This window comes from Rhinatrema bivittatum, chromosome 5 (assembly GCF_901001135.1).
Source record: "Rhinatrema bivittatum chromosome 5, aRhiBiv1.1, whole genome shotgun sequence".
Taxonomy (NCBI): domain Eukaryota; kingdom Metazoa; phylum Chordata; class Amphibia; order Gymnophiona; family Rhinatrematidae; genus Rhinatrema; species Rhinatrema bivittatum.
The window spans coordinates 307,259,099-307,284,572 of record NC_042619.1 but is presented as its reverse complement, the minus strand read 5'-3'; the positions used below and the strand labels follow the sequence as shown (position 1 = coordinate 307,284,572).

The 25,474-nt window shown below is 43.5% G+C and overlaps 1 protein-coding gene across 2 annotated transcripts in view; it reads right to left on the bottom strand.

The window, feature by feature from the left end:
- Window positions 1–4,281: 4,281 nt before the first annotated feature.
- C5H2orf68 (chromosome 5 C2orf68 homolog) overlaps window positions 4,282–25,474 on the bottom strand; it is a 28,592-nt gene continuing 7,399 nt past the window's right edge. Inside the window, exons 2-4 of one of the 2 annotated variants that reach the window (XM_029604270.1) lie at window positions 17,337–17,452; window positions 16,166–16,311; window positions 4,282–5,499 (exon numbers count right to left, since the gene is read on the bottom strand). In XM_029604270.1, the coding sequence (XP_029460130.1) occupies window positions 5,377–5,499; window positions 16,166–16,311; window positions 17,337–17,452 (385 nt within the window). In that variant the 3' untranslated portion in view covers window positions 4,282–5,376. Of the gene's footprint in view, window positions 5,500–16,165; window positions 16,312–17,336; window positions 17,515–25,474 lie in introns of both variants that reach the window. The other variant, XM_029604271.1, reaches the window with a different exon arrangement.

Sequence of the window (25,474 nt, the reverse complement as noted above, 5' to 3'; positions counted from 1 at the left end):
ACAGGGACGAAAAATGAACCCCTGCAGCCCGAAAATGCAGCGGGACGGCCCAAAAGAACCCCCCCTCGCAATCGGAACGGCTCATGGAGTTAAACAGCGCAAAAACAAAAAAATTGACTTTTTTTTTTTTTTTTTAAAGTATCTGTCCGGCACCTCTGGGTCCTGAACCTACCGGGAGGAATGAGCCGGGCTCCCCGGTGTCACCCTCAGTAGTGGTATGTGTTGGATGATGGGTCCTCAACCCCCAACACCCACTGCCTCTGAAACCAGGGAGGATGGTCCCCTCAGGACCTCACAACCCCCTGGGAGGCGGGAGACCCTGACCTGCAGGAACACACTGCGGTCAGCCTCTGTCCCTGGTTTTTTGTTTTTTTTTTTATTATTTCTTTTACCTTATCTCTTTTTTTTTTTAAATTTGCCAAACCCTAACTAACAAGCAGGCCGATGGAGTGCACTGTTAACCGGCATTTGGACGCGCGTTTGACGCGCTAGCTTTACCCCTTATTTGGTATTAAGTCGGAGGGTGCACAGAAAAGCAGTTTTTACTGCTTTTCTGTACACTTCCCCGGCACCGGCAGAAATTAACGCCTACCTTTGGGTAGGCGCTAATTTCTTAAAGTAAAATGTGCAGCTTGGCTGCATATTTTACTTACTGTATTGCGCGGGAATGAGTAATAGGGCCATTAACATGCATTTGCATGTTGCGGGCGCTAATAGTCTTGGGGGGTTGGACGCGCGTTTGATGCGCTAGCTTTACCCCTTATTCAGTAGGCGTTAATTTCTGCCGGCGCCGGGGAAGTGCACAGAAAAGCAGTAAAAACTGCTTTTCTGTGCACCCTCCGACTTAATATCATGGCGATATTAAGTCGGAGGCCCCAAAAGTTAAAAAATAAAAATATTTAAAATGGGCCCGTGGCTTGAAAACTGGACACTCAATTTTGCCGGCGTCCGGTTTCCAAACCCGTGGCTGTCAGCGGGCTTGAGAACAGACGCCGGCAAAATTGAACCCGCTGACAGCCGCCACGCCTGTCCAAAAAGAGGCGCTAGGGACGCGCTAGTGTCCTTAGCGCCTCTTTTTACTGTGGACCCTAATTTAAATAAATTTACTGTATTGCACAAGTGTCCTGCGATTTTTACTGTATCGGCCCGTATGCTAGGCCCTAACTCAGACTGTAGGTTTGGCCCGTCTTCCACCTGCTGGAGACAGAAGAATACTGCCAGACTGTAGGTGGCACCAGCCCAGTTAAGGTGAAGTTTGTTGTTAAACTTCTGTCTCCATCTGCTAGAGGGGGGGCCAAACCTAGGAGTCTGAACTGATCCGGTACGTACAGGGAATGGCAGAAAAAGGCCAGGGACCTACCCAGCCATTGCTGACCATAATCACTAAACATATATAGCACAGATTTGTCTTTCTTGGCCCAAAAGCTTCCTCCTGCTCTTTTGGGCCTCCAGCTCAGTCACAAGCAGGACTGGGATCTTGGTGCAACACCCCAAGGTTTTCTTACCCTATTTTAAGTCGCCGTCCCACCTCACTTAACCCAGTCATTGCACCACTGTCCACTTCTGGAGCCCTGCAGTCATGGCTCCCAAGTTCAGGCACTAAGTGTTGCCATTGCATAACTGGAACTCTTGCTCCCTGGAAGCTGTGACCACTGCCGCTGCAGCAGCCCCAACCCAGCAAGTGGCAGACTGGACACAGCAGTGCCACTGAAGCACTGGGCTGGACTTTACTTTTCTAAACAACTTTACATAGGCATTGCAATAAGCAACCAGCATTCTATTCACAAGTTCATTCTATTAGATATGCCCTCCTGCCCGGAAGGAAGGAAGAAAAATTGATCATCAGCCCCCAGAAGCCAGGAAAATTGTCTTTTTTTTTTTTCCTTCAAAGTTAAAAATCCAATATTGCTCCTCTGTACTTAACTGCTAGAAAGACTTGTCTTGGCTCATATTTTGCCCTTCGTACAAGCTGTCATACCAAGTGACGAGGCAGGCTTCAGACCAGGCCGGAGGTGTGGTGGGTTTTTGCTTATGCTTGCATCCATTTCAAGATGTACCTCTCTCACACACACACACCCGCACAGAGACTCCCTCTGGGCTCTTGCACACACCAACACACCCGCACCCAGGCTCCCTCTGGGCTCTCGCACACGCACACACACACACACCCTCACACAAGCTTCCTCTCTCTTTCGCACACACAGCTTTTTTGCCTCTTAGGCTGTGCATTCTCTGCTGATCTTTGCCACTTCACTCATGGCCCAGCTGCTGCCACAGGCCAGATTGTGCTTACTTGTGGACCACAGGGCCTCTCTCTCTGAAATTCTGCACAAAAACTAAATTCTGTACTCAGCCATAGCACAGAATTTCCCCAGGACTATGAATTGTTTAGTTTACAGTAGTTATGGAAAGCACCTCTTTGAACATTTTTCACATTCTGCTGTATCAGTCTTGTACACATTTAAAAAACAATTTTTCTATTCAACATGATACTTTACCCCTTTGAGGGCCAAAAAAATGTATTGGAGACACAAACTATAGAAGTGTAAATTAAAGTGAAATCCAACAATTGGCTGTCTCCACTGCCTTGAATTATTACTTGGTGGAAGGACCTTTGGCAGCAATTACAACTGAGGCTGTTGGGATAGGTCTCTACCTACTTTACAACCTAGATTTGTCAGACCATTCTTTACAGAATTGCTCAAACTCTGAGAAGACTGGTCAGCCTGATGTTGGTGCTGGGCAAAATGGTGAAAGCTATTCTTAAAACAAATTACTGACCATGTCCTATAGCTAGTCACATTTTAATATGGGAAATTCAATATGGGTTTTGCAAAGGGAGATCTTGCTTTACCAGTTTACGCTCCTATCACCCACACAGGGGACGTGCTCTATATAATAGAAAGCAGTGCTCATCTCCCACTTTTTCTACTGGTAGCTACTGAGCAAAATGTTTTTCTATGAGATGCAGTGTAGTCTCTAACACTGTTCTTTGAATACTGAGTCAAGCAGAAGTCAATGAGGGAGATCCATGTTACTAACCAGGTGGATTCAGTGTTTAGTCATGAGGAGATGCACAATGGCACTGCTTGTAAGGACTTCATCTGTCAGACTATCCCACACCCCAAATCAGATTCCATAAGGTACAGCACCTGCTGGGGCTACTAATACATTGTTTCCCCCAAAGTTAGATGATTGTGCTTTCTCTTTATTTTTCATACAGGTAACTTATCTTTAACTCCAAGTTGTTCATGGGCACTCAGCTTTGGCACATTTCTTGTGTTACAAGGTTTAATAGATTAAATCTGTTACGGGCCAAAGAGCGGGTAAAGACAATCACTAACGGGCCGATACAGTAAAGTCCGCGGGAGAGCGGACGAACGCCCGCTCTCCCAGCGTGCGCAATTCTGTATTTAAATTAGTTGACGTGGTAAAAACGGGGAAAAGGAGGCGCTAGGCACACTAGCACGTCCCTAGCACCTCCTTTTTGACAGGAGCAGCGGCTGTCAGCGGGTTTGACAGCCGACGCTCAATTTTGCCGGCGTCGGTTCTCGAGTCCGCTGACAGCCACGGGCTCGGAAACCGGACGCCAGCAAAATTGAGCGTCCGGTTTTCGGCCCGACAGCAGTGGGCCGAATTCAATTTTTTTTTTTTTTTACTTTGAGACCTCAGATTTAATATCGCTAATTTCTTCCGGCGCCAGGAAAGTGCACAGAAAAGCAGTTTTTACTGCTTTCCCTACCTTTGGGTCGGCGCTAATTTCTGAAAGTAAAATGTGCAGCTTGGCTGCACATTTTACTTTCTGTATCCCACGTGCATACCTAATAGGGCCATCACGTTGAGGGCGCTATTAGGTGCCGTGGGTTAGACTCACGTTTTCCTCCCCTTACTGAATAAGGGGTAAGGGAAAATGCGCGCCCAAGAGCAGGCTAACAGTGCGCTCCGTCGGAGCGCACTGTACTGTAGCGGCCTGTCTAGCAGGTAATGTGCATGTTAGAGAATCAGCCTCATTGAAAATAACAGGGCCTATATTGAAGTACTCACTAAAGGGTGTACATCAATATAGGCTATATCTTTTTGTATTAAAAGACATTTTGCTTTAAACAGGCTTCTTTTTAAACAGAAAACCTAGTTTAAAAAAAAGAAGCTATCCACCTTAAATATATATTTTTTTTAAATCAGTGGTTTTCATTTACTGTTATATTAGCCTACAGGTATGCACAGCACCTACATAAGATTTTTGCTGCATAATCATCTAACCTTTATAAGCAGAAAAAGTAATCAAGTTCATACAACTCTTTATTTTATTTTTTAAAAGTTAAAAAAACAAAGATGAACTAGACCAAGTCTTGTTCTTTTTTTGAACCCAGGATGTTTAGGTCAACTGTAAATCCATGATTTCCCTTCCCTTCAAATGCTATGCACATGAAGTGCTGCTGGTGGATCTGTGGTACCCGGACCAGACTGCACAGACAGCCTGTTGCATTTCTTTTCCTCCTATCTTAGAACTACTGAAAAAGCAAGTCTTTATGCAAAGGATTGGTTAGGCAGCTGCCTGTGGGGCCCCTGACCACAGGTTTACAAGCCATGCCAACCGAAATCAGGAACACAACCCCATCCAAAAAATATTTCAAATCCTATTTAGCTTGCATAAATTAAAATATACTATTCGTAACTTAAAACTGATACTTAGTGCCTCAGCCCAGAAATGACAGTTCCACCCACAGCCTGAGGATTTGCTGCGGTCTGTCATTTTTTTTTCCAGTTAGGGATTGATGTGACAAGTGAGACCTCTTACAAGCAAATTCCAGAGCTCTACATACTCGTGTATTTATACAGAATAAGGGAATTCTATCCCGAGGAACTCTCTCCCACTAAGCAGATCCCGCTCTGGCTGGAAGGCACTCGTAGAGAGAGGGCTGGTACAAGCTGACTGGTGCAGAACCCCCACAAGCCCTCAGCATCTATTGCAGTAGAGCAGGAACAAAAATGTCCTACTTTAATGAATCCACTGCACCATAAATGACACCATTGTGGGAAAGTAGGCGGCCCTTTTACCAACTGAACATACTTTACTGAACCTCTGCAGGATTTCTTGCCTTCATCTGCATCATGAAAGAAACAGAAAGTCTGAGGAAAACTGAACTCAGACTGAGGTCTTTTAATAAACCAACCTATAACTGTAAATGTGAATTCTGAGTTGTGATTTACCTAAAACATTACTCACAAACCCAAGCTAAAGCTATCCCTCTTCCCTATGTTTTACAAGCAGAAAGTCAACTAATACTGTTCAGTCCCCGCTCTGCTGAGGCTCCACCACAGGAAAGTAGGTCTGATCCACTCTGCAAGAACAGTCTCCAGTTCCAGGGAATGGGCTCAATGCTGCACCTGCCTCTTCACCATCTCTTCCTGGATTCGCTGTTTCAGTACCTTCCTCATTGCTGGCTCCAGCTGGTTCTTTGAACAGATTTTTTCTGTCACCTCATCTGGATCATCCTCCTACGGAAGCAGCCAAAAAAAAAACACAAACAACTTACAGTTAATGCCCAGGCCAGTTAATAGCTTGCACAAAGAGGTCAGGTAGATGTTAAACAAGACAGCAGAAAGCACAGAGCCCTGGGCGACCCCAGTTGTCACATTATGCCATGACTGTGTTTACTTGTTGCATACAACTCAGTCAGATAAGATGCAAACCACTGCTGGACTGGTCCTGAAATTTCAATCTCTGCAAGAAACTTAATAAGATGGAATAATTAAGTGTATCAAAGGCAGCAATGATAGCAAGAAGCACCATTACACAGTATGTACTCCTATTAAACCCACATCCGATGGTATCAGTACTGGACAGTCACAAAGTTTCCTTGCTAAATAGTTTTCGGAATCCAAACTGAAGTTGGTCCAAGGAAATGTATGTGTAGTTACTGTACAATAAAGGGTCTATGGACGGCCTTCTTTAAGAGAGGCTGAATTGAAGCCTTCTTGAAAAAAAAACCCTCCTTAAGAGAAAGGTGAACAACCTTTACTATGGAAATGCTCAGATCTTCCTGTAGAAGCTTTATTAAAGGAGGATGACCCATTAAGCTGGCAAGTAGATGGATTTAACTTCGCCACAATCTGTAGAATTTCATCACTTGTGAGTACAGAAAAAGAACGCCATACTGAGATGGCAGCAGCAACAGCAGCATGTGCTCCTAAAGAGGGATTACACCCCTGAAACCTACTGCAAATTGTAAAACATTTTATCTTTAAAAATTTGAGCAAAGATCTCCTAAATCTCTGATTTATATGAAATAAATGGTCTTTTTCTTTATTCTCAGTAGTTTGAGAAGTCAAGTTCTTGACTAGGTGGAATAACTCATACAGGTTACTGTCCGAGGCAGAAATCTTAGCAGGAAAAAAAACTTAGCCACATTTTCTAGTTCTATAATTTCTAATACTTAATATGCATTTACTTGCTGAATCAGCTAAACGATTGTTTGATATGTTCTCCTTTAGCTATGGAAGCTGGTCTAATCACGTTAACCAATCACCCTGTTCCACTGCGATATGTCTTGGTGTGGATCAAATGTTCCCTGAGCTAGGATTAGTTGAGTTACTGTAAATCCATTTCCAGTCACTGCTTGTTTCTTTCTAACAATACTAGCAGTGAGCCTGCTTTTGTCTCCAGCTTAATTACTGGTAATTTACTGTGAGATTGTTGTAGTCTAAGTCTCTTGCATATTATGATACCTTTGCCAAGCATTTTTTCAATGAACTACTGTGGTTGCTGGCTCATTAATTAGCTTTACCTCTTGGTGATTGTAAATTGGGTTTAGCTTAATTAGGGGCGGTGATAACATTGATTCTCTTTCTTTTTGAATTTCTTGTTCCTACTCTGCCTCTGCCATGTGTGCTGTGCCTGCCGTGTTACTCAAGTTCCTGATTCTCTGCCCACCTGTCCTTTCCCTTTTCTGGTGTGACCCTCGTTGTGCCTGGGGTGATTTGAGGCTGATGCACAATTCTGCCTGCTGGACTGCATGCCGGCACATGGCAAATACGTGCTGTTCGGTTTGCTGCAAGGAACGCAGCTTGTTGCAACCACAGAATGTGGGCCTGGGTCAGAAGGCCATCTCGCAGAATGAGATTCAACCACCAAGGAGAACAGATGTTGGGTGCAGGTGGTTTAGGAAGGATAAGACAGGCTAGAATGACATTTAGAAACGGTTAATACTTGGCAAAGGTAACTAAAGAAAGTGTATATAAGCCTTGTAAGATCTTATGCATTCCACTTTAACTGATGCCATAGTGTATAAACCTTCTTTTGCATTGTACTTCAACACTTCTTGTATTGCTAGTTCTCAACATTTTCATACTGCTCAGATGGCAGGTTTTGTTCTTACTATACAGTTATCCCCTTCAAATGCTTCCTATTTATATCCTTCTCCTGCTTGCCCTATTGCTTCTTCTGCAACCTGTTTATGGTAATCACACTGTTGGTTTTCCATATTCCGTTCCCCCTGCTTCTAACCTCAAACATACTGAATTTGGTTATTCCCCTTTTATGGTTTTTCTGTATAATGTATCTCCTTTTAATGATATGTTCCCTCCTTGTCCCCAGCATTTACTTCGCCAACTTATTCTTGTTTTTATTGGGAAAAATGGACCATGTGTGATTCTTTACCTATTCTCTGCATTTCTTCTATTCCTCTTCCCTCCTCACCTACCTGTTTCTTTTCTCATTTTGATTCTATTGTTGACTCTTGACTCTGAGAACATATATGGCCTCAAACAGTTTTCCTATAATGCTGCCTTTTATTGTTTTCCTTGTACCCATTAAGAACAATTCATTCCTCTTGCAGATTGCTGTTAGTTTCATACAGTACCCCCCCTGCTCATGCATTGTAAATCACAACTTAAGACTAAATGTCATGATAATGTAGCCGCACGTGCAGCTCGACAGAGCTGAATGACTTTTAGTGGAACCCAGGCTAACTGATGAAGTGTGTGTGTGTGTGTGTGTGTGTATATGTATGTACATATATATATGTACCAGTGGCGTAGCCAGAATTGATTTTTTGGGTGGGCACAAGGTTAACATGGGTGGACTGTAGGCATGCAGGTCTACTAGTTGTTTTTTTACTGATAAATAATGCCAAATTATGCAGCATAGCATTCACATCTACGCCTAAGTATGAGGTTTACTTAATGATACAAACATAATTCACGGTGATTTGTGGTACTTTAGCCTTCTTATTATTACGATTTTATACACGGCTCCTACCTGTCCATAAATTTTGAGAGAGTGGTTGTGTTACTTATATTTAAATTGCTAACATCTCAAAATATAGATATATATTTTTACCTTTGTTGTCTGATCTTTGTATTTTTCTAATCAGTTGGTCCTGGTCTCTTTTTCCCATTTTTTCCCTTATAGCTCATTTCCTAATTCCTTTTCAGTGTCTTTCTTCTATTACTGTCTTCTTCCCTTCCACACACACATACACGCTTTCTCTCACAGACTCCCTCTCACACACTCAAGCTGTCACTCTCATATGCTCTCCCCCCCCCCCCCCCCCCCACAAGCTCACATTCAAGTTCTCACTTTCTCACCCCTCCCCAGGCTTATATTCTTATGCACACACAGACGCACATCCAGGCACCCATTCTCACCCACACACATAAACCCAGACTCCCATTCTCACCCACAAACCCATGCTCCCAGTCTCACCCACACATATTCAAGCTCCCATTCTCATCCATACATATACACATTTAAGGTACTATTCTCACCCACACATACACACATTCAAGCACCCATTCTTATCCACATATTCAAGCTTCCATTCTCACCCACCCACACAAACCCAGGCTCTCATTCTCACCCATATATACACACATTCAAGCTCCCATTCTCACCCACCCACAAACCCAGGCTCCCATTCTCAACCACACATACACACATTCGAGCTCCCATTCACCCACATATTCAAGCTTCCATTCTCACCCACATACACACCCAGGCTCCAGTTTTCACCCACACACACTCCCATTCTCATCCACACATTCACATTCAAGCACGTGCACAGCTTCCGCTTTCTCCCCCAGAGCAGGAAGATCAGCTGCCTCTCCTGCTGCCACCGGCCTCCTGCTATCTTTGGGCGTCGGGCCGTACTGCCCGCCGAACTTCCTGTCGGGGGGGGGGGGGGGGAGCGGAAGCGCAGCGCACAACGTCCGCTTCCTCCCTCCCCCCCCCCAGCAGGAAGATCGGCGGGCAGTACGGCCCGACGCCCGAAGATAGCAGGAGTCCGGTGGCAGCAGGAGAGGCAGCTCATCTTCTTGCTTTGGGGGAGAAAGCGGAAGCTGTGCGCGGCGCTTCCGCTCCCCCAAACAGGAAGTTCGGCGGCCGTTTGGCCCGAAGATAGCAGGAGAACGGGTGGCAGCAGGAGAGGCAGCTGATCTTCCTGCATTGGGGGGAGGAAGCAGAAGCTGCGTGCGGCGCTTCCGCTCCCCCCCCCCCGAACAGGAAGACCGGTTGGCCGGTCTTCCACGCCTCGCGCTTCCCCACGTGTGCCGTGATGGCGGGCGAGGCGTGGGTTCTCTTGTTCGCTGTCGCGGGGATGGGATCCCGCGACAGCCTTGCAGTTCCGGTGCCAGTTGGGTGGGCCTGGGTCTAAGTTGGGTGGGCACCTGCCCACCCAGGCCCACCCGTGGCTACGCCACTGATATGTACCTCATATACACATATGTATATGAGATTTCAGCGTCGAATGGAGAAGGTCGAGAGCTATGGCTGGAGCAGATGGCAGTGACCCCTTCTAGATGGCAGCGGGTGACAACCAGCAGGGAAAAGACTGAAGAGGCAGGCTGGAAATCATTTTTCTACCATCTCTGCTGCAAAGGAGAGCCCAGAGTGAAAACTTTTGTATGTTAATGTGACTGGGTTCTAGTTTTTGGTGCAGTGCTGTACTAGAGGAAGCCTTTATGCTGCACTGTATTATGGGTGTAAGCTGGGGAGCTGTTTGGGGAAGGATTGGGGTGATTTTAGGTTGACAGTGGGGTTGTGATGTAAATTGGGCAATAATGGAGATGATTTGAAGATACAGGTAAAGGGAAATTTTTGGTCAGAGGGTCTGAAGGAGGGGGAGGTTTCTCTTCATATGGTGGGGACCAACATGAAAATTATTTCATTAAATACAAAGGGGGCTGAACTTTCATGGTAAGAGGCATCTTATTCCAGGAAGCTGAGAGTTTAGGGCCCTCAGTAATCTTTTATCAGGAGACCCATTTAAGAAGACGCAATGAAGAAGTTTTGCGTTCTGTTCTCTATCCGTGAATTTTTTTTTTTTTTTTAAACGACCACGGTGAGGCATAAATATAGCCATGTGGGGATTTTAATATCTAGACACTTAAGTGGCCCATGTTAAAGCCTCTATGAGGGATACAGAAGGCAGATACGTGGCTGTCGAGATGGTGGTAAATAGGGTTCTTTACACCCTACTGAATATATATGCACAATACAGGCCAGGGCTCCTTTCTGAATAAAGTTTCAGTTCTGATGTTGGAATGGGCAGAGGCATAGATGCTGATTTCTCACTGAATGTGGGACATATGGAAACAGATTTGCTGTGATAGTCCAGCAATCTAAAAATGTAACAATACTGTATTTTAAAAAACCTCTTAAAGTGAGAAAAAAAACCCAATCATATACACACATGCTGAATGTGGGACATATGGAAACAGATTTGCTGTGATAGTTTTTTTTTTTCTCACTTTAAGAGGTTTTTTTCAAATACAGGAATGGGCAGAGGGTCATCTTATTATAAGAGGTGATTTCAGTCTTACCCATTTTTGGATAATTCTAAGCGAGGTGATACTGAGTCTGAGCACCTTCCTGGTCACCATAAACAGATGATTGACAGAGGTTTGGTGGACATGTGGAGTTTTAAATTTTGATTAGAATCTAGGTTATATTTCTTTCTTATAGATAAAACATTGGTGGCTACGACAGTAGATATAGGGATAGGCAACATTACTAGGTCAGACCATGGTCCTGTATGGGACCGGATGCAGTGGGAAAAATTGTGGTGCCTAAATTTTAGCCTTCTGGATGTTGCAGGTTTTATGAAGCAGTTGTTGGGGGACATGAGAGAATATGTAAGGAAGAACAACACTGGGTAATGCAATAACCATATGGGAATGTTTGAAAGCAGTATTTAGAGGTAAATTTCCAGGGCCACCTTTGCACAAAGATAGAGAGAACTCTTGGGTTTATTTTATTACAAAAGATAGCAAAGTTGGAACTGATCCATAAGCATTCCTTAGATTGTGAGGTGTTGGAGAAATTAGAACTGGTTAGGCAAGAGCTGTGGTCTTTAGACCTAGCTTATTGCTCATCAGTTAGAATTGGTACAACAGGAGGCTTTTGAACATGGAGACGAAGTGGGATGATTTTTAGCTAGGAAACTGAAAGAGAGCAACCCAATCATATTACAAAAATCAACAATCAAGAAGTTTTTGTTTGATTCCAGAGGGATTGGACGAAGACAGTAGGGATATGTTGAATGGGGCAATTAGGGCCAAGGAGATTGCTCTGGTTATAAGAGTTGAAATCCAGCAAGGCACCAGGGCTCGATGGGTCCACTGGTAGATATGTTTAATGTGTTGGCGAGGGATGGGAAGTTGCTGTCTGCCGCCAATATAGCAGGAATAACTATTTTGGCGAAGGAGGGGAGGGATGCCACTTTATGATCAATATTGCGCTAAAGATATTAGCAAACGTTTTAGTTAGTAGATTGGGACAGATAGCTCAGAGCTTGATTCATGGGGACCAGTCTGGGTTTGTGCCAGGGAGGCTTGCATTGGACAAAGTCTGAAGAGTGTCTAATCTGATGGTCTGGATCGGACAGCAGCATATTGCTGCAGTTTTGTTGCTGGTGGATGCTGCAAAAACTTTTAACTATCGGGAGTTTCTTTTTTGGGTCCTGAAAAGAAAAAAATGCAGATGGGTGCTACTTTTATTACTTGGATCTGGAAACTTTATGCAGGGCCGCGGGCTTGTATAAAAATAAATGGTGGCTATATAGAATGCTTTGAGGTCCAGAGGAGCACCTGGCAGGGGTGCCCTTTATCCCCCTTCTTGTTTGCATTATCGCTGGAGCATTTCTGGGAGCGGATACGCAGAGACAAAAGGATGAAAGAGGGCACTTGTTATATTTCTCTCTTTGAGGATGACCTGTTTACTTTAATGGAGCTGGAGGCATCCTTGCAGAGGTTGCTGGGAGAAATGCGGAGCTATGGATTAATATCTGGCTTCAAAGTGAATGAGGATAAGTCTGAGATTTTAAAACACTATGCACAATCCACAAACTAATCTATGAGGAAAATACCGATTGGCTAAACACTGCACTACTACTACATGTCCCCCAGAGAAATCTAAGATCAGCTAATAAAGCTCTACTAACCATCCCCTCTGTAAAGACAGCAAAACTGACACAGGTAAGAGAGAGAGCACTATCCCTGGCCGGTCCAATATTATGGAACACACTACCACTCAAAATAAGACTAATGAAAGATCTAAAACTCTTTAAAAAAAAAGCTTAAAAACATGGCTCTTCAAAAAAGCTTTTCACAATGAGTGGGGAGTAAGGAATACTAGTGGACAAGAAAGAGAACTCCGGCACACTGTTAAAAGTCAACAAATAGCAGTTATCCCTCCTTTATTATTTTATCTCATACCTAAAGATTAATTTAAGAGTATAGTATTCTCTTATATGGATATCCTATTATTCATATAAATGGAATTTCCAATCCACAATCCAAATAGCGTATATTATTTGAATCATGTAACCGAAACTTTATTGGCACCTACTAGCTAATTTATAATCCTAACCAGACTTATGTGCCTATCTGTAAACCGTTGTGATGGTATACTACTAAACGACGGTATAGAAAAGTTTTAAAATAAATAAATAAATAAATCTCACTCTCCAATGAGGGCATGGATAGTTTAAAGGCCTTATTGCGGTTCAAAGTTGCCAAGGGGTGAGCGAAGTAACCAGAGTTCATATAGGACCTGATGGGGACCAATTGTTTAAGTTAAATTATGGAGTCTTGATTAATAAGATCTGAGGATTTAGACAAGTGGGAACGGTTACAATTCTCTTGGCTGGGATGGATTTCTGTGATAAAATTGAATGTTTTTTTCCCAGGCTGTGTTATTTTTCCATACCCTCCCGATTAGCATCCTGACATGTTTTGAAATTGAGAAAAAAAAAAAAAATTGTTTCATTTGGAGGAGGTGTCCCCCAAGTATAGCTAGAAGGATGCTGTTCCAGACTAAACTGAGAGGGGTTTGGGGTTCCAAACCTAGAATGCTATTATGTGGCATCTCATTTACGGGCTCTCAGACTGGCAGAGAGCTAGGAATGTGAAACCTTGGATTAGGCAGGGTGTGTTCATTTGGGCACGAGGGTTTGGCAAGGTGGGAGGGGGGATATAGCTGGGTTGTCTCCATGTTCTAGGGTGACCTTTGAGATTTGGATGAAATGGAGAAAGGTGCTAGTGGGGAATTCACATTTTTATTATAGTTTGTCTATTTCACAGAGATTTTCCCCCGGGCAATACACTGGCAGCCTCTTTTCAGTTGAGGAAGAGAGGTATCACTAGACTAGAACAGGTCTGGGTCGGGGGTCAGAATGTGATATTCTGGGACATCTTTAGGAATAGATTTTCAGTGATGCAGTTGTTTCACTTCATGAATCAAAAGGCAGGCTCTGTTGGACCTTCGGAAAGGGAAAACTCTTTTGAAAACTGTGTGTGAGCAAGTGGACAGATTGAAGAAACCAATTTCTAGAGTATATGGGATGTTAAATGGAGAAGGATATGGGAGGAAATTTGGGATCTCTGCTTCTTGGCTAACAAAAAATGTTCAGTCTACAAAATATTGTACAGATGGTATCTGTCCCCTGATTGAAGATTGGTGTTGGAAGGGTTGTGGTGATAGAGGGATGTTCTTTCATATGTGGTGGGGTTGAATTGTGATGAGGAAAATGTGGGAGGAGGTTTCTCCTCCCACATTGAGGTATTGAGGTGACTAGTGACCCTAAATTGTTTCTCCTGGGGATTAATGATGATAACCCGAGAATGAGTACAAGCTGTTTAACCAGCTGGTGCTGGCCACAAAGTGTGAGGTGGCCTATAAATGGAGGGAGAAGCTGTTGTCCCAAATATTTGTAACATCAAGATGAATTTAAATAAGGTTTGTGTTATGGGAAAGTTGACAGCAATTAAAAATAAAAACCTTAAAGGATTCCAAAATATTTGGAAGCCATATTGTAGGTGGGTGGATACCTTTGAGAAATCTGGAGTAGATTTGAAAGAGTCATGACAAGTATACCTCCTGGGCTTAGTCACCACTTAACACGATATGTAATATTCTTGCTAGTTTATCTCACTCTTTTGTTGTGCAAATAGAGGGAAGGGTGGGGTGGGGTGATATAGGATAATAAGATGCCAGGATATTGTTGTCTAGTTTTTTTTTTTTTTTTACTTACCTCATTGTGATGTTTTCTGCACGGTATTTGAGTATCTGATTTTCTAATTCAATAAAGAAAATGGAAATGGGGGGAAAAAAAACAAAACCCAAAAAACCCCACACACATCCAACCAGCAATCCTCTGCTGTGCCCGTTAGGGCGTGGCTGCAAAACTGCCCTGAACGCAGGTGGACAGAGCTAGGCGTGATTCACTTCACTAAGACTGTTATACAGAGACAGTCTGGTTGCCTATCAGTCAAAAGATCAACCATAGTGTCATTTTTTTTCTCATTTGAATTCTGACCTGAAGAAGAGAGTATTAGCTATCAAAAGCTAATCAAGAAATGCATAATGTTAATCCATTAAAAATGTATCACCTTATATATTTCTTTAGTTTTTATTAGCCTTTTATTTCTGGGATTATATAAGTCATAAAATATGTCCAGACTGGGTGGAAGTCTTTAAACATTATAATACGGAGTATCTGAGGTGATGTGGGACTATGTTTAGTCAAGAAATTTTTATTTTATATTGTACTTATTTTTGTATCTTGTTTTATGTGGTATTTTATTCCTGTACTTTTGAATTCAATATTGTATTGTTTTATCATCTTTTGTAACTGGAGGGGCAGAGTTGTAATGGGATTGGCTATTTTATTGTATATTTTATTTGAATTTTATGCTAGTGTTATTGTATAGGTTTTGTCGTACCCTGTCCAGGGTCTCTAGGTGACTGGGCAAGAAATCAACTTTTTATGAATAAAATAAATGCATTCAAAGCTGTAGCCAAGCTCTGTGACATCGCTTCCCATAGCAAAATACGATAAAATGGCTGCTGCCCTGCATGCCTTTGGGGAAGACACCCCAGATAATGTTTTTATTCAAGAGTGACAGGGGAATATTTCAGGAAAAATCATTTAAAAATTCAAAAGGTTGATTTTTGATAAATATTGTCCTAGCAGAAACAACAAATTATGGAGGATCAGGTTGTTCATACGGCATTGCTCAGGGTGCTCAGAGTTTCTATATTCCTGCCAGATATACCTGTCAAAACAATTAAATTGGTACATCAGTTGATATATGCTGCCCGATGTGAAATTGCAGCTTCATGGGGAAAACCGTGTGCTTTTCATAATTGTGTTTGGAAAGTCTTCTTTACGGGGAAATTGACTGATTCAAAAAGAAGCTTGTATAACCCGCTCTTAATTTATGGTAGCCTTATCTTACCTTGGCAGGGTAAATCTACATAATTCGGGTGTTATTATATTTGTAATCACCTCCTTGTGCAAGTTTACACTGTGAATTTGGGGGGTGGGGTAGGTGCAACTTATTTTGCTATTATGTATTAATAATAGTTCAATAAAAATTTAATTGAAAACCCCCCTCCCAAAAAAACCCAAACAACTATCTAGGAAAGATTTTCTTACATAAACAAATCCTCAATTATCAGTGGTACCAAGAAAGGAGTGATCATAGACGTAAGCTATACAAGGTTTGATACAATATTTTTAAACTTTGTTGGTGGGGAGTGAGGGGGCTGATTACTAATAGGAGGTGAGTAATTTCTCATCTTTCATCTCTCCTTACTAAACTGGAAAGAAAGAAGTGTTGTCCCGTTTCTCTGTCTTTACCTAACTGGGTAATCCACACACACCTTATGCACAATTACAGATGTGATTTCTCCACTGTCTGCTTCATACTCCAAGCAAAACAATTCTGACCCTGGAGGTTCTGGGTCAGCACTGGAACTACTTTCATTGGATTCCTCATATTCCATGCCTGGTGCCAGGTCTCCTCCTCCTGAAGGAGAAAGAAATAGAAAAAAAATGAATCCACCGAGGAATGAGAAATCAGACCGATTACTAGTCAGGTATCTAATTCTCATTCTCATGTGCGGACACCTGCAAAATGGCAGAAAGCACTCTAAAGCAGTGGTCCCCAACCCTGTCCCTGGGGGCCCACCAGCCAGTTGGGTTTCAAGATATCCACAGTGAATATGCATGAGAGAAAATTTGCATGCACTGCCTCCATAACATGCAAATTTTCTCATATGCATATTCATTGTGGATATCCTGAAAACCCGACTGGCTGGTGGGCCCCCAGGACAGGGTTGGGGACCACTGCTCTAAAGCTCTCTCCAAGAGCTACTGTTGCCAGGACGACTTGCTTTATTTTCTGGCTCCCTGAAGGTCATCGTAGAAAAAATAGGCAATCAAATATTCAAGGCACCCTTTCACTTTATGTCTTTGTTCCCTGCCTCCTTCCCATTCTCTGCCAATGCAAAGTCAAGCCCTGCAGCATCCTCTGCTATATACCAGGACAGACACTCACAAAGCTCTAGCAACTTGCCTCGGTCTGACCAGCTCGACATCTGCTATTACATTACTGTACATAGTCCTCTGTGAATGCACTTGGCTCCTAAACCATAGATCCTCCACCATCCCTGTCTGACTCAATGAATCACTTGTTTTTGGATGGCAAGATGAAACATTAGCAGGAGGCTTAGAGACAAATCAGAAAGAACACCAGACTGACTTCGGCAAGACCAAACTGTGGTCCACCGGCAGACAGTGAAACTATCTGGATGTTCTTCAAATTTAGCATCAATTCAAGTTTTCAAAGAATCAATCGAAATAATGTTCTGCAAGCAGAACTCCAGACGGTGCTACCACAGCATCTTTCAAGAGAAATCAGAAGAAAAACTTATGGCGTTTTGTTCTTCCATGTTGGTAACCAAATGGCACGAGTTAAAATTCGTCCTGCAACCAGGAACTAACTTAACATTACTGTGAGCCAGCACGGAAAGGAAAGGGTAATGGCCTCACCTCTGTGGCGAGGATGGTAGACCTGCAGATCTGGTTTCTTTGGCCGGGAGGGCAAAGGTGTGTGCCTTTTCTTTTGTTTCTCCTTGGCCTGTTTCACCTCTCTGTCATAATCATCCCTGAAAGGTGATGAAATAAAAAGATCATTCTCCCAGAAAAGCAGATGCAGATCAGCCATAATCTAGGGGAAAAAAATGAATGTGGGTTAAAAATTCCTGCAGCACTAGTGGGGTAGAAAAAGCAAGCTTGCTTACCATAAAACAGAGTTCTCTGTAGGCAGCAGGATGAATTAGTCATGATGTGGGAGCCGACATCCGGCTGCACTGAACGGACCTCTCTTACGGCAAGATTTACTAAGACTTTTCTCCCATTCTGTCTCTATGGGAAAAATGAGGCCCTTAACTAGAGGAGCTTTTGCTCTGCTAAGCATGTGAGAGAATTCCCATTCAGACGTTACCTTGTGAACCCCCTCAGTCAATTTTAGAGCTAAATTTAGCTTGGTAGTTGACTTTTACAGTCTAAGATATGAAGATCTCTCTCACCTTCATGTGTGTGCAGCCTCAGGAAGAATAAAAGCTTGACTAATATGAAAAGTTGATATTACCTTCAACAGAAGCTTTGGTTGGGTGTGAAGCACCACACTGTTGTGGAAGAATTGGAGCAGATTTTAAAAAGATAGGCGTGCAGGGTACATTTGTGTGTGCTACCCGGCGCGCAGAAATGTATGCCCAATTTTATAACATGCGCGCATGTTATAAAATCAGTGGTCAGCGCGCGCACCTTGTGCGCACTGAGCCCTCAGGAAGATCAGCTGGCTTGCCCCGTTCCCTCCCCCCCACTTCCCCTCCCTTCCCCTACCTGTCCCACCCCCCAGCCAAAAAAAAAAAAAAAAAGATATCCTGTACCTTTGGCGGGCGTAACTTGCGCGCAGCGGCCGAGTGCTGTGCCCGCGATCCCCCAGCTGCTGTGCCGGAGTCCTCGGCCACGCCGCCCGGACCGCCCCACCACACCCATTCAGAAAAGCCCCGGGACATACACGGTCTCTGGGGCTTTACGCGCGTCGCCGGGCCTTTTGAAAATAGGCCCGGTGCACGTAGGGCTTTTAAAATCTGCCCCATTGTGAATAAAGTGGACAATGAACTAAAGCCTGAAGCTCGCTGACTCTTCTGGCTGATATTACTGCTACTAGGAATATTATTTTCAATGTTAAAATTTTTTATTTATTTATTTATTTTATTTAGCATTTGTTTATATACCGAGGTACAGCTGACATAGCCTTCACTCCGGTTTACATTATAACCAAACCAGTTACATTTAAATTCATAACAGTGTAAAGAGAATGAATCAGAACATTAACTTAAAAAGTCAATAAATTTGAGAGAAGCAGACTCCAATAGTTCATATGGTGGCCTATTCAGTGGTGCCAGAGCCATGTTTAGATCCCAGGAAACAGGTGGTTGTACAACTGGATGTTTAGTATGCCATAAGATTTTCATGAGTTTGAATACTAACAGATGAGCTAAGATAGGCTTACCCTCGATTTGAGGCTAGTAAGCAGCTATGGAAACAAGGGTACTACTTCTCCTTATGACCTTGAGCAAGTCACTTCACCCTCCATTGCCTCAAGTACAGACAGATTCTGAGCAAACTGGGGAAAAGGGAAATACCTGCAGTACCTTTAAATAAAAAAAAAAAAGCAGCAGAATATAAATCAAATAAATAAAGTTGTACTCTCACAGAGGAGCTGCTGAGGCCTGAAGCAGAAAGAGTGAGCAAACAGTTCAGAGAAAGTATGGGAAGCCAGGAGAAATGCAAGCATATCCAGACTCCATAATCTTGAGAACCCAGCAATCTCTGGTGATCTTGCAACACTCCTCCAGGAAGTGCTGGATAGGCCTCCCTACTGGTGGGAATAGTTGCTGGGTTTGAAATGAAGTCAAAACAGGCTTGGGCTGGCATTGCTGTGCTGCTTTCAGTTGATGTCATTCATGCTGTCAAGCATGAGCCAGAAGTAGTAGTTATTGTGGAAGTATAGGTAGAATCTGGTATCGCTGGAATTACCGAAGGGGCATCTCTGGAAATATGGCCTTTGAAAATGTAGATGTGCCTTGCAGAAGACTAATGTTACTGTCCCATGGAGGACAACTGGACTGTCATGTGTTGATCCTTTATTTGAATCTGTTTCTCCATGCTTTTCTCCAAAAAAAGATAGTCACCAATGCAGGGATGGTTTACCAATTTGTTGCAGACATTATCGCGCAGATTACTGGCTCTCAACCAAGCCATGCAGCGATGGATGATGAGGAAGAGTGTGCCATGATATTGAATGTCTCCGATGAATCGAATAAGATAGCGTATACGCTCTTCGTTATCTAAGAGTGGTTGAGGGTATGCGATTCTACCTTCACTGACCAGAAGAAAAGGTTTCAGTTTTTGTATACAATCATAAATATTGAACTATGTAGAATTAGTAAGTGGAGATTCATGCACTAAGCACAGAGCTTTGGAACACTTTTTTTTTTAAACCAAAATTGTCCAGTAGCCTCGAAACCTTTTCTAGCAGAGTTTCAAGAGCCTATTCTAACACAATTAACTGATGATGTAATTACAATATTCCAAACCCTGGGGATTTTTGTATTCAATACTCAAGGTCTATTTCCTGTGCCCTAGTTACAAGGAAACTAGGATTTCCCCCACATTTTGGTTTGCAATTCTTGCAGGATATCATGGATTAGGATTGCTGCTGGCTTCACAGGTGTTCCAGAATTTAGAGGAAGCCAAAAAGACATTTGCGCACATTAACTTGAGTGCTTTTCCCAGCTTGTCCAGAAATATGGAGTAAGAAAGGTCCTCTACTGGAGACCCCTTTCTGGAGGTCAGAAAGGATCCCTGTTGACCCCTCTTCAAAGCCTAAAGGAGTGGGAATTGATCCAGGACCCCAATTATGAAGATGACTGAGAAAGGTCCTTGATTGCCTTGGAGGGAATACTCCTGTGAACATCCTGAGACTGGCTGGGCTCTGCTGCAAACAAATGCCATGGACTAGAACCATCTTGCAGGGGTTCTGATGGCGTAGTTTAGTTTATTTATATCTTAATTAATCACAATTTTTACAACTGGGAATACTGGGACTCCTCCTCGCAAGAGTAAATTTAATATTCCTAGAAAGGAGGGATTGTAAGGTACCCTCCTCCTTATAGTAACTACTACAGAGGTAAAAAAAAAAATCCTTCACCAACTATCTGCCAAAGGGTTGATGTGCCCTTTGTTCAGCAGTGGGTGGTGGAATATTCTCTTTTGATATCAGAATGGAATCTTTCGCATATTCTGGGCTCTGCAAAATTTGAATTGGAGGCCAATTAGATGTAAAAGGTACCAGAAAGCAAATGGGATCTAGGTGTAGCACGTGTTCCATTAATTTTGTTGGCATAAGGGCTCTGGTAAGTAAGAGGGGTAGCGGTATCATATCCCATTCTGCCCAGGCCAGCAAACAGCTGCATCAAAAGCACTGAACACAATGTCTCAACGATGAAGCTACCTGCCCAGATGATAAAATGTTGAATTTTACTTTCTAGGGCTCAATGCATTGAGGACTGTGCTGATGCACCCGAGCCTTGGTGGTTTTTTGTACGCCGGCTGCAGAGTAGCACCTCTTCAACACGTCGCTTATTCGACCCAGAGAATTCTGCTTGTTCCTCTAATGGGGGGAGATATTTTGAAAAGCTCCTGTCCAACTCTGTTCCATGGGAAGCAGATAAGGCTGTGCTTCAGGAGGAGGACGGACTGCAGCTTGTGAAAGACTTATGCAATGCCTTAATTTTCCAGGCCCTCGATCTTTGGATACTCATGGACATCCATCCACAATGGTAGCAGTTGGCCTGGTCGTGTCTGCTCCCAAATATTGGTAACAAAGGTCATGTTCATTGGTAAAGAACATTTTTCTACCACAAATATAGTTCTTGAACCCACTCACCATGGATTACTTCTTACCAGACATAGTGAAAAAGATGGTCTTCATTTTTCTTTGGTAGAACTGAAAAATGCTGTTTGGAGGCTACTGAGGCAATTTTAAAGAAAATTGTGATCGACCCAAGATGGTGGCGTGAACGGTCGCAGAGGTAATCACTCTGTGATTATACATTACCTGGAAGAAGAGGCCTCCTAAAAGAAAAGGCAAGGTTTGGGTTTTCCCTCCGGAGTCCACCTTACCTCCTGGGCAGAAGCTGATAATTCTTTTTTCCGACGACGACGGTGGAATTCAGAGGTGAAACTATCCCCGCTTCAGCATCTGGAGAGGGAGCTTTGGTGCTGTATGGGGAAACTACTCTTAGTCCACCCCCCGATTATCGGCTCCCACTGCTCCCAGCATCGCGGTTGCAGTCACAAGAAGCAGCGCAGGAGGATGACATCATCGACCTGGCGGGAGGGGGAAGCAGAGGTGGAGGAATGGAGCAGCAGCCTCAGTTCTCCTCCAGTATGCTGGAAACAGCATCGGTAAGGGTCCCAGAGGAGCTTGAATCATCTATATCCCCGGTGGATGCTGTGGAGGATTTCAGCGGCGCAAGCAGTGGAGCTTCCAGGTGTGGTGGACGCTCGGGAAGGGGGTGAGTTTTTTCAATTGCCCCCGAAACTGGCCGTAGTGACCCTGGATGCTAGCCTAGGAGGGCTAGTGAAGGATTGTGAAAGCAAATATGTAAAATTAGCTTCGGAGATACAATCCCTTAACCTTAATTTGGGAGGCCAGATTAAGGATCTTAGCAAGAGAGTTGAAGTGGTGGAACAAACTATATCACAAGTTCAGACTATCAACTTTGTATTCCATAATTTTTTATCAATTTAATCTAAAAGACTAGAGTCTCTGGAAAATCATGTTCGACACCTTAATTTGAGATTAAATTTTCCACGGGTTCTGGGAAAGAACACTCATAGCACGCTCAGAAAATATTTTATGGAAAATTTAAAATTTAAAGAGACGAAACTTCCTCTGGTTAATAAGGCATATTATAGATCAAAAGCCAGGAAAAATATTAAAGATAATCAGCTGGAAGTTCTTGACAACTTGACTCAGTTTTTGGAAAGTTCAACAGAAGAGATTCTAGACCAAGGAACGTTACTTGTCTCTTTTGTGACAGAGAAAGATATTAATGATGTAATGAGAAAGTATTTCCAAAATGTATCCCTAACTTTTTATGACCAAGTTATTAAAATATTCCCCGATTTTTCTAGGACCACCCAATTAAGGAAAAGGTAGTTTTAGTATGAAACTTCAAGTATTAACCTTAGGCTATATGTTTATATTAAAATATCCTTGTAGGTGCATGGTTCGAGGAAAAGATGAATGTTTTGTTTTCACTATGTGAGAACAGCTGAAATCCTTCTTAAATGCCAGGAATTTGAACATCAATCCTGTGTAATAGAACCCGTAAGATAATCATTTAGACTTAGTTTTTGGGTACTTGCCAGGTTCTTATGGCCTGGATTGGCCACTGTTGGAAACAGGATGCTGGGCTTGATGGACCCTTGGTCTGACCCAGTTTGGCATTTTCTTATGTTCTTATTGTAATACACCGTATCCGTTAAGCCAGTTTTTTTTCCCCGTTTCCTTATATTCTTCCTTTACATTTCCGGGTCTGGGTCTTTTATTGCCTTTGTTTAAAAAGAATATTTACCTCGCTGAAAGGTGTTGTAATTGGTAATAATTTTTCCTTGATTATGTTTAATGTAAAATTTGATATTATACATATCATTTCTTTTCTGATGGAGTAAGATGTATGCTTACTTTATGAAAATTAATAAAATATGAATTATAAAAAAAAGTGATCAAGATTTTCACAGAAAAAGAGAGCGATAGAGGTACATGTCCATACTAGTGCTTAGATGGAAAAAAAAAAGACTGAGGGGGTTTAAGATGCAATGCTCGAGCAGGAATTCCTACACAAGCCCAGTAGAGCAAAAGCAAAAATCTGGATGACATCACCCATGTCATGGCTAATTCAGCCCTGCTTGTCAATGGAGAATGCAGGGGGGGGGGGATTTTTTGGCTCCCCCCTTTTTTTAAAATCCCAATATATATTGGTCTACTTATCTCACAACAGTTATAAAATGGAGAAATTACTTACCTGATAATTTCGTTTTCCTTAGTGTAGACAGATGGACTCCGGACCAATGGGTATAGTGTACTCCTGATAGTAGTTGGAGACGGATCAGATTTCAATCTGACGTCAGTCCTAGTACATATACCCCTGCAGGAAGTTCAGCTCTTCAGTATTCTCCTCGAAAAGTAATTGTGGATATATGCATGACTGAAACTTGGATAACTTGATTACTTTGAACTGGTTGAATTGGTTATAGCTAGATGCTGCCAGTGCCCTCAACCGAGAAACGTCGACACCGGTAGGGTGGGTGTCCTAACTGGAGGAAAGCATGGCTTACCCGTGAATAACTCGCTCTCGGGGATGTCACCCGAGAATTCCATGAATGATGGCAGCTGTGGGTGGGATGCTGAGTCCATTTGTCTACATTAAGGAAAACGAAATTATCAGGTAAGTAATTTCTCCATTTCTTAGCGTGTAGCAGATGGACTCAGGACCAATGGGATGTATAAAAGCTACTCCTGAACCAGGTGGGAAGCTACCTGTGGTCCACTTAGTACTGCCCTTGCAAATGCTGTGTCCTCTTGAGCCTGAACATCCAGGTGGTAGAACCTGGAGAAGGTGTGGATGGAGGACCATGTCGCCACCCGACAGATCTCGGCAGGTGACAGCATCTTGGTTTCCGCCCAGGAATCTAGTGGAATGGGCTTGACTTGTAAAGGCAGCGGCTTGCCTGCTTCTACGTAGGCTGCCTTGATAACTTCTTTGATCCAGCGGGCTATGGTTGCTCGCAAGACCACTTCCCCTTGCTTCTTCCCGCTATGAAGGACGTACGGATTCCGACCTTTCCAGGTATCGGACTAAGAGTCTACAGACGTTGAGGTGACAGACTGCAAGACTCTTCCGAATTCTTATGCTCATCTGGTGATGGTAGCGAGATGGTTTGGTTGAGATGGAAGTGAGAAACCACTTTGGGAAGGAAGGACAGGACCGTGCGTAACTAGATGGTTCCCGGAATGAGTCTGAGGAATGGCTCCCGGCAGGACAGTGCTTGTAGCTCGGAGATACGATGGACCGAACAAACTGCCACCAGGAAGGCTGATTTCAATGTTAATAGTCAGAGAGACAGGCCGCGAAGAGGTCTGAAGGAGGCTCCTGCTAAGAAATCTAGGATCAGGTTGAGGTTCCATAGAGGCACCGGCCACTTTAGGGGCGGTCGGATCTGCTTGACTCCTTTCAGAAAGCGGGAGACATCCGGGTGAGAGGCTAGGCTGCCACCCTCACTCTTGGTTCTGTAGAATGACAATGCGGCCACCTGTACCTTGATGGAGTTGAGAGACAATCCCTTCTGTAGGCTGTTCTGCAGGAATTCCAAAATCGCAGGAATTTTGACTGAGCGTGAAATGTCGTGGTCCTCACACCGGGCTTCGAATACTCTCCAAATCCTTATGTATGTTAGGGATGTGGAGAACTTGTGTGCTCGGAGCAGGGTGTCAATTATTGCCCCTGAGTATCCGCTCTTCCTCAGGCAAGACCTCTCAATGGCCAGGCCGTAAGAGAGAATCGAGCTGGATCTTCGTGGAGGATCGGCCCTTGTTGGAGCAGGTCCCTGTATGGTGGTAGCGGGAGGGGGCTCCCTGTCAGCAGCCTACGCATGTCTGCGTAACATGGTCTTCTTAGCCAGTCCGGGGCCACTAGAAGTACTGGTCCCTTGTGGTGTTCTATCTTGTGGATGACTGTGCCCAATAGGGGCCCCGATGGGAAGGCATATAATAGAGTTTCCTGTGGCCAGGTCTGTACCAGGGCATCGATTCCCTGGGACTGAGGTTCCCGTCTGCAGCTGAAGAAGCTGGGCACTTGGGCGTCGGACTGGTTTGCCAGGAGGTCCATAGTTGGTGTTCCCCAATGGTTTACTATCAATTGGAATGCTGTGGTCAACAGTCTCCATTCTCCTTGGTCTAAACTTTCTCTGCTGAGGTAATCCGCAGCGACGCTGTCTTTCCCGGCAATGTGGACGACCAAGATCTCTTGAAGGTTTGCCTCCGTCCA